The 9618-nt window shown below is 35.6% G+C and overlaps 1 protein-coding gene across 2 annotated transcripts; it reads left to right on the forward strand.

Annotated features, from left to right (window-relative positions):
• Positions 1 to 1908: 1908 nt before the first annotated feature.
• LOC131636881 (FRIGIDA-like protein 4a) lies at positions 1909 to 4713 on the forward strand. Of its 2 annotated transcripts, XM_058907471.1 has the most exons (4): positions 1909 to 2915; positions 3078 to 3253; positions 3817 to 3840; positions 3934 to 4713. In XM_058907471.1, the coding sequence occupies exons 1-4, from the start codon at positions 2018 to 2020 to the stop codon at positions 4417 to 4419; spliced, it is 1584 nt and encodes a 527-aa protein (XP_058763454.1). In that variant the 5' UTR covers positions 1909 to 2017; the 3' UTR covers positions 4420 to 4713. The 2 variants fall into 2 exon arrangements, with proteins under 2 accessions (XP_058763454.1, XP_058763455.1); XM_058907472.1 differs by lacking the exon at positions 3817 to 3840 and having other exon boundaries at positions 1912 to 2915.
• The last annotated feature ends 4905 nt before the right edge of the window (positions 4714 to 9618 follow it).

Consider the following 9618-nt stretch of genomic DNA (forward strand, 5'->3'; position numbering starts at 1 on the left):
ATGATTGGAATCACTTTGTAACTAAATATTGGGCATGAAAACTAATTCAAATCAAACAAGTGAGTTAAGAAATTAAGAGCACATGGATAACATGGATAAAAAAGGTGCTTACACATTCCCTTTGTATAACCTACCCTCGAACTCAAAATCTTTAAAAGGTCTTTACTGTTCTTTTTTCCTTTCCAATTGGATAAAATAAAAGTCGGTGGCGACTCTAGCTATCCGCACATTTAAAATATCAGTTCTCCCACCATATTATAGAACCAACGACTTTGCTTGGGATACTTATAAAAAGAGGGGTTACCTTAGAGTTTAGATCACTTTAAATGTCTTTAATTGTTTGTTTTGTTTGCTTTATTTTTTTAAGGTATTGCTTGGGTATGTTCTTGTGTGAAAGATTCTACACCCGAATCTAGTGTATCTTAGGTATATAGCAAGAGACCAAGGAGACTGTACGGCGTATACCGCTATGGTTGATATGGTAGCCATCGTTAGTGCGATACTTTGGTTTGTTCTAATGTTCCTTGGGATCCGACTCGAGGAAAACATTTGGCTACCGCGTGGTGTCATTAAGCACTAATTTTCCCTTCGAACCCTAGTTGAACTCAACTTTGGCCATTAGAAAGTAGTGAGATAGTTGACTTTGGTTCCGACCGAAGATTGGTTGATACTCGATACTACACTGATTGAGGTCGGACTCCTGGACGTTTTGGTTGGCGAAGCGATTGCCGAACTGAAATAGAGCCTTTGAGAAAGATCGGTGATATTGAGTTTCCCTAGAACCCAGTTACTATTTTTAGGACAGGTTGAACCAACTAAACTTCAGTGAGAAAAGTATTTACTTTTGAACCTCGTGGAAGCCTTTAAACATAAGCCTTTAAACCTCATGCAAGCGGTGGATATTCTTTGTCGAATTGGGGGGCAACATCATGGAAGCTTAAACTTGGCCCATCAGATACATGAATTGATTATTAAATTTGGGAGTTGTAAATCAGTGCGTACGTTTCGATAAGCTAATGATTGTGCTAACGAATTAGTTAGAGTTGGTATTAGTGTGCATGGAGGGTTGAAAGTCTTTGCTAGTATTCCTCATTTTTTGTTGAAAAAGATTTTAGAAGGATGTCTTTCTCTAAGATTATTGTGGTGTAGTTGTTTCCTTTAGACTTCGGCCCTCCTTCGTATAAAAAAAAAAATATTACTATGCTATATTATATAAATAATTAAAAAATTTAATAACTGCATCACTTTTCTCTTTTAAGTTACCAGTATTCTGTTTTGGCACTTTTTATTTTTTATTATCAGTTTGCAATTTGTATTTAGATTAATATGGATATGAAAATTTTAAATTAAAATAATTTAATCTGTGTCTCCTTAGTGTTGGTAAGAGTCGCATCAGTTTGGTCGTCATATATAGTAATATGTTTTAAAAGGAATAGTAGAATATATATAGTAGTATGATTCAAAACCTAAACAAGAGTTAGAAATTAGAATATACTATTACTAGTACTGGTTTAAGTTAATATCAGAGAGAATGACACAAGAGACACAGCCATTTTAGTGGAGTGATTGATTGATATAATAAAGTATGTTTTGTATTAAAAATCCAAATATCCAACGTTACTATTTGCAATGTCACACTAAAATCTAAACACTATAGTTTTTCCTTTATATTTTAAAAAAATAAATCATAACAATCATAGTTTAATCCCATGTCACTAGATATTCATAATAACGATTTTTAACTGTTACTAGTACTATCATCTTATTTTCCCTCCACTTCCAATCCTACGCACTCCCAGCGCATTCTAGTACCGCCCCTCAACTAACTTTATTAAGAAACAATTACACGTGTACCCCTAATCAAGAATCCACGTCATCACCTTCGTTGTCTCTCATTTCGCCATTACCTTTACTCTTTCACACTCTTTTTCTTTCTTCTTTCTTCGTTCCTCTCTTTCTCTTCTATCTCTCTCTGATTTGAACTGAATTAGGGTTTTCTTCTTCTTCTTCTTCTACCATGGGGTCTATCCCCGATCCCGGCGAGTTAACCGAGTTGGCTCAACCCAGCTTCGACGACTTCCAACGCCAAACCTCCCTCATGACTAGCTGCACCCTCCTCTGGAAGGAACTCTCCGACCACTTCTCCTCTCTCGAACAAGACCTTCTCACCAAATCCGAAGCGCTTAATCGCAAAATCTGTTCTCTCGATAATCAAACCAACGAGTCTCTTAATGTTCTCCGTCATCGTGAGTCCACTCTCGACGACGCGCTTCAGATCGCGCTTCGTGACATCGATAAGCGTACCGAAGCTGCTCTCGCTGCACTCTCCCGTGTTAAAGAGGACGTTGCTGAGGGTGATGGTGAGGTTGATAATGGTGAAGGATTGATGATGAAATTGAAGTCGTTTTGTTTGAACATGGACGCGTTAGGGTTTTGGGAGTTTTTGATAGGGAAGAAGAAAGAACTTGAAGGTTTGAGAGCTGAGATGCCGGATGCGTTGGAGGAGTGTATAGATCCGGCGAAGTTTGTGCTGGAAGCTATATCGGAGGTTTTTCCGGTGGATAAGAGAGGTGATAAAGGCGGAAATGATCTCGGTTGGGCTTGTGTTTTGGTGTTGGAGTCGCTGGTTCCGGTGATGGTGGACCCGGTGTTGAAATCGAGGATGTTGGTGACTCCGTCCGTGAAGGAGCTTGCGAAGGATGTTGCGGAGAAATGGAAGGTGAGCTTGGAAGAACGTGGTGGTGTGGAGAATGTGAAAACACCTGATGTTCACACGTTCTTGCAGCATCTTGTTACGTTTGGGATTGTTGACAGTGATGATTTGCAATTGTATCGCAAGCTTGTTATTGCTTCTGCTTGGAGGAAACACATGCCTAAGCTTGCACTTTCCCTTGGTCTCTCTAATCAAATGCCTGGTAATTCTAAATCCATCATCTTTACTCATTATTTGTTATGGTTATGATTTGTTAACAACTTCATGTTACTTACTATATTTGTCTATGTTAGTTTTTGTTTTGTTTCTTTGTTGTGGTTGTGTACTGAATTCCAATGTTGATATTTGTGTTTGTGTTTTTCAGATATGATTGAAGAGTTGATCAGCAAGGGACAACAGCTTGATGCTGTTCACTTCACATTTGAAGTGGGTCTTGTGGACAAGTTCCCACCTGTTCCACTTCTCAAATCTTTCTTGAAAGATGCTAAGAAAGTCGCTGCGTCTATTTTGGAAGATCCTAATAATGCAGGGCGTGCTTCGGTAATCTTCTCATCATTTTAATTTAGTAACTTATAAAAACTACTATAATCTATCACAACAACAACCAAGTCTTATCTCACTAAGTGGGGTCGGCTAAATAGATTAACTTTTGCCATAAATGTTCTATGTAGGACCATGCTTCTATCTATATCGTTAATCTCGAGATTTTTCTTAATAATATCTCTTATAGTATTTCTAAATATGTTGAATGTTATGGAGGCTAAACTGAGATGTCTTTTATGCTTGTCAATGAGTATCATATCTTTCATTTCGATGCCGATTTCATATTAGGTATGCATGGTATTGCCATAAATGGTACATCGCCATAAATAGTATCACAGATTCTGTTATCTTGTGAAAGTGTGTTTGATTGAGTCCAGAAATTGTCTCCTTGGTTTACTTGTATAGAATATGCAGCTTCGGAAGGTTTCACATATTGTGTATGAAATTAAGGAATTTAGTGTTGAAAGTAATTATTCTTTAGATTGCAATGTGTTTATAGTTTGTAAATACTGATTTTGTTTCTGGTTTATCTCATCTATTTGTGCTGCTTTTTTGATTAGTCGGGAGAAAAAAAGTCTGCAATGGTAACACAGTTTTCTATTACATTTTCTTGACTTATTACAAGCAGGTTTACACTAATTGAACTGATGTTTTTTATGCTGAATGTAATTTCCCAGTATCTAGCTGCAAGAAAGGAGCAGTCTGCACTCAAGGCCGTGATTAAATGCATAGAAGAATACAAACTTGAGGCTGAATTTCCTGCCGAGAGTCTGAAGAAGCGACTTGAACAGTTGGAGAAGATCAAGCCTGAGAAAAGGAAACAAGTTGTGGTCCCTGCAAATAAAAGAACAAGAGCAAGCAACAGCAATGGAGGCCATATGCCACCTGCCAAAGCTGGGCGTTTGACTAATGCATATGTATCATCTTTCCCTGCTGCTCCTACATTTGTTAGATCTCCTTCACACGGGCAATACCCAGCTGCTCTACCACCATATCCTTCACCACCCCACATGTATGGCAGCAGAAGTCCATCCTATGCTTATTCACCAGAACCAGCACCACCTATTGCAGCGTCTTATCCAACACCACCCATGAATTATCCTGCTTATGGTGGCTATGGAAATGTTTTGGCACCCACTTATCAGCAGGCTTACTACCGATAGAAATGACTACACTTGGAAGATGGTAACTACTGATATGATGACCTTGATCCCATTTACTTTCGCAATGTTGTTTGTAATCACTAACCGTTTAACGGTAGCAGTTCTGTGTGTTAATTATAACTACTGTTTCACTTCCTACTCTGCATGGGTGGGAGGAGAAGTTGTATTTCTAATGTTGATCCCATAGTAGCTGATTGTGGAAAGTAACTAGGACGGCCGAGAAACATCAGAAACTCTACTACCACTGTTCGGTTTAGTTGTAGAAAGACTTACTTTTTTACTATGTTTACATAATATATGCTTATCATGGGGTCGGTTGAAGGGGAAAAGAAAAGAAAAAAAAGGTAATATGTTTCTTTGCTGCTTTTTACTATGTTATAAACTCTATGAAGGAAATAATCTTTATCTGTGAAGAATGTATTTTACTTTGACAATTGGTCTTAAAATTATAATCTCATAGTAGGGTTAGTCATCTTTGTATACATGCTCCCTTATGTTATGTGGCATTCTTTGAAGTGAGAAATGACACCAGTGGGGAAGAATATTGCCAGCTAAATCCAGTTTGTGGCTTTTCATAATAATGATGATGGCATGTGATCACAAACGTGGCCCTAGAAAAAAGTATTATTTACGTACGCCACTTAGCACACTGAGCCCACTAAAGGTCGCAAGAAAGCATGAAGATTGTAAGGAGGTTTGTAAGTGAAACCACGATGGGGGCAGGAAATCTTTTTCTCACGTGAAAATCTAGCTTCATAAAACATGAAATAATTCCCTTCCTTGACAACTCTACGATTTTTATCTTAACATCACAATAAAGTTTGATGACCCACTACTGAGTTTTAGACATTTACAATAATGTAGATATCAAAAGTTTCTATTATGTGGAGGGAAAATTGCTAGCTTGTTGCAGTGACACATTCCATTTGGAAGAACATGACGTTTGACGTAGCTTCTACTTCAGCGTGCATTAGCCAATGATATTTCTATCGTAATTTACAATCCAGCGAATTGAGAAAGATGGGAGCGAAGCTTTAAAACTCAGATTGTTTTCCAAACTCATCATTGGTATACAAAAATAGCTGATCATGATTAGTCAAGTAGATCATTATATGAGATAATCCTTCCTCACACATTTGTTCAGTTTACTTTGATCAACAGAACCACTTACTTGAAACCCTTCAAAATTGAAGCCAAATCAGAATCCAATACCTTTGATGGCTTGATATTGCGGTCGGACTACTCCGCATACTCAACCAAACTCAACCAAGCAAAAATATAGAAGCAAACTCGAATGTTCAAGATTGTCTATCATCAAGGCATACTCAACCAAGCAAAAATGTAGAAGCAAACTCGAATGTTCAAGATTGTCTATCATCAAGGCTAGGGTTGTTTGTGATACAGTTCGTGAAAAAATTGAACTGAATCAAATCAAACTATTATAAAAATTTACTCGAATTGAACCGTACCGTTTCAATTTACTAAGAACCGACCCTAACCAATTTTTTTGGTTTCTGATACCAGCTGTAATATCCTATCAATATGCGTTTAGAATCATATAAGTAAAATATTAATAGCTAGTACGGAGTACATACAAAAGTCAGAAATAATGACATAAGTTCTATACATTTTAAAAATATCGTATACCGTTTTGAAATTCCGAACCATACTGAACCGTTAGAAGACAATTTTCTCAAATTGAACCATTTATTAAAGAACCAAACCGTTAAACTATTTTTCAATTTTTAAACTTGTTAAGTATTTTTCATTTTCAGATTTCAGTTCGATTTTAGAACTGTTTGTGCATTATGGTTTGGTTCACTAACCAAATTTAATAGTTCGGTTATTTTAACTTCAGTTAGGTTCAACAGTTCGGTTCAGTTCTTGGATTTTTTTTAACAACCCTAAGGCTAATGCTAATGGGTAGAGCTAGAAAAATGGATCAATTCGATATTACACTAAATGGTAGAGCTAGAAAAATAGATCAATTCGATATTACACTGGTTTATAAAGTGAAAATAATTTCCTGTCTTTTTAGTCTGGGAATTTCTTTTTCCACCTCTATAGATTCTCCATAACCCCTGACAAAAGAAATACTTACATAGGAACCCACCTATATCCATATTCTTAGAAACATTCTTGTTATTTTGAATCAAAATTTTAAATTTATTTTTTAATTAGAATTATGGGGTGGTGGTGATAATGAAGGAGAAAGATTTTTTTTTTAATTAATAAAAAAATTATGATTAGTTGTTTGTAAAATTATTTGTTATGTTTATTTCTATGCAAGTATTTTTGCCCCTATCAAAAAGTAAAAAATGTCTCTAGTTTTTAGAGATGTATCTGTGGACCCACCCTTTTCTGCAAAATAAGCACAATTGAGTGATCGTCCCTCATTTTGTCAAAATTTAATTTGAAGATGAATCACAATATGTGTTTTAGGGTGTGTCTGTAAATGTATTTCCGAATTAACCCTTATTTTTAAATTCAATGGGGTTTTCTGAGATGCATCTCCGAACGTGTTTAATTTATATAACACATGCAAACATACCTTATTCTCCTTCTTCATTTTCTCAAATTTTTACAAATCTCCATTGGAGCTCGTGAGCAAATTTCTTCCAGTCCTTTTTTCAAGGATCAGCACTACCTCTACTTCAAGCTTTTCAATTCCAACTCACTCCACTAACTACATTCAACACTTTTCATCCATAACTATTTTTTGAGTAAGTTTCTCTTTTTTTTTTTTTTAGTTTTGATTACTGTATTAGGTAAAATAAGTTATGTTAAATGTATTAGGTAGTAGTCACATTCAAAATAGGTAGCTATCAGAGACATGCATCCTCAATTGGTTTTTTGTTAGGTTAGGGCAAGACTGATATGCATTTCTACTATTATTGAGAAACACAAGCTTATTCGGATATGCATATTTGAATTGTGTCCTGAGTGATTTTTGAAGATGCATATTGGAAAAGTGTCTTAGATGTAGATTAATGTCATTTTTTTATTTTGTACAGGATGCAGACTGGTGTCATTTTCTTGTTTATTTCAGGAAAAATGGCTGCAAATAACCCTGATAGATTAAGACTCTACCGTGAAACCCAGCACGCGTCCGTTTGCCGCCAAAATGAACATGGCAGGACTAGACGCGGAACCGTCCCTAAGCTTCATGACGAGGAACAATTGACTTCTAGGAGCCGCCTTTTTCAAGGCTCCACATCCCAGGGGCACATCTCACATGCTCATGAAGACCGGGATGCACTTGAAGCTCTCGAGTCTTATGCACAAGAAGCTCGTGTTTCACATGATGGTGTTCCTTTTTCAATCGTTGTGATATGCTTTAAAGAAAAACATTTAACAACAAATGTTCTAAATAAGCGTTGTAATATACACTAAGATTATTATACATTATGTAGAATGCTTATTTCGCCAATGCTCACTAAACATTTAACCTTTTAGTCTGATCTAGAGTATTACAATATGATGAATTAAGTTATATTAGAAGAATAAATTACATGTTCAATGCTAAATAAGAATTCTTCAGCTTCTTATTCGTATTTTTCTCTTTAACTGTTAGAACTTGTTTTAATGATCCTAGTTCTTCAACCCCCGTTCCTTCGTCTCTAGTTTATTTTGCAACATATTATTTACTTTGCAAACTAAATTAGATGTGAAGGAAGGAGAGGTTGAAGAACTAGAAGCATTAAATCAAAATCTAATGATTAAAGAGAAAAATGCGGATAACGGGCTTTAGAATTCTTGTCTAGAACTAAACGTGTAACTTGTTTTCAAATATAACTTTATCTATCATATTATAATTTTCTAATGCAATATGAAAAGTCATATATTCAATAAGGTGTTGGAAAAACACTCAAATCACATAAGATATAATAAACTCATATTAAACAAACATTTACAACAACATTCATCAACAACAAACCTTAAACAACATACAACTTTTATATGTAACAAACACAACATCAACTAATAAAATGTTCCAGAAACGTACCTATCCCATAATGGCTTTCAAAATGAAAGGAAATGAGGATGAAGGTGAAGTGAGAGTAGCAAACATGTGATATTCCATAACCAGCAAACATGTGTTATTCCATAAGTTTGCAACGCTCACACATGTTTGCAGTGCTCACTTTAGCTTCATCTTTGTTAATTTTTTCATTCACCAGTCCATACCTACAAGAAAAAACAAGCAGAAAGTTCAAACCTTATGAAACAAGCTATTAAAAGCGAAAAAATAATAGATAAAAATATTTTGAAACATAAATTAGGGTGAAGACGAACCTGGTAACCATTTCCTATGATTTGAAGAAGACGAAATCGCTGCATAAGTTTGGGGTTTCAATATGACTGGAACGAGTTAAGGTTTTGTTTTTAGATAGATGAGTGAAATAGATGTTTAGATTTTCTTTTGAGAGAGAGGAGTGAAATATATGTTAGGGATTTCTTTTGAGAGAGACGATGATTATGTACTGAGCGAGGGATAATTTTGCTTATATATAAATATGTAACACCTTTCACCTCAGTTGGTAAGAAGAACCGTGTTGAAATGATTGAACTTTACACCACGATTGACTAAAAGAACCATGGTGATATACAAGGTCAAGCCCATTTTATCTCGATAAACAGAAAATTGTTGGAGCTAAGATTCAAACCCTTTCACTCCATGTACATTTTGTAACACCCCTCTAATACCCCGCGGCAATTAAACAAATATAAATCAGAGTAACATGCCAAGAGGTGCCACAATTCATAAATAAAAGAAACACATGTTCGGCGTATGTCATGCATTCACTAAAAATATCTGATTATAACTCACTAAACAAAATCATGTTTACACAGCGGAATTAAATCATCAAGTCAACATTACATCATTAATGTATCAGACTTCAAACCAAACAAATAAATAGAGTTATAATCGAAACTCAAAACGTCGCATTCCTAGTGTTACATCTATCAGAGCATGACACCGACACAATAACTAAAACCGACTTATGAGCTAATCCTCACCAAGTCGCGCCGCTATCCTCAATCTGAAAATGACAACAAGTAAGGGTGAGTCTTATCACAGTTAACCAATGTTATTGCATCATAAATAACAATTTATCATAGTGATATCATTCACCCAATCGTTTCATATTCAGACACATCATCGTCACACATTCACAAACATCAAGTTATCACATA

Source organism: Vicia villosa, unplaced genomic scaffold (genome assembly GCF_029867415.1).
Source record: "Vicia villosa cultivar HV-30 ecotype Madison, WI unplaced genomic scaffold, Vvil1.0 ctg.001848F_1_1, whole genome shotgun sequence".
NCBI lineage: Eukaryota > Viridiplantae > Streptophyta > Magnoliopsida > Fabales > Fabaceae > Vicia > Vicia villosa.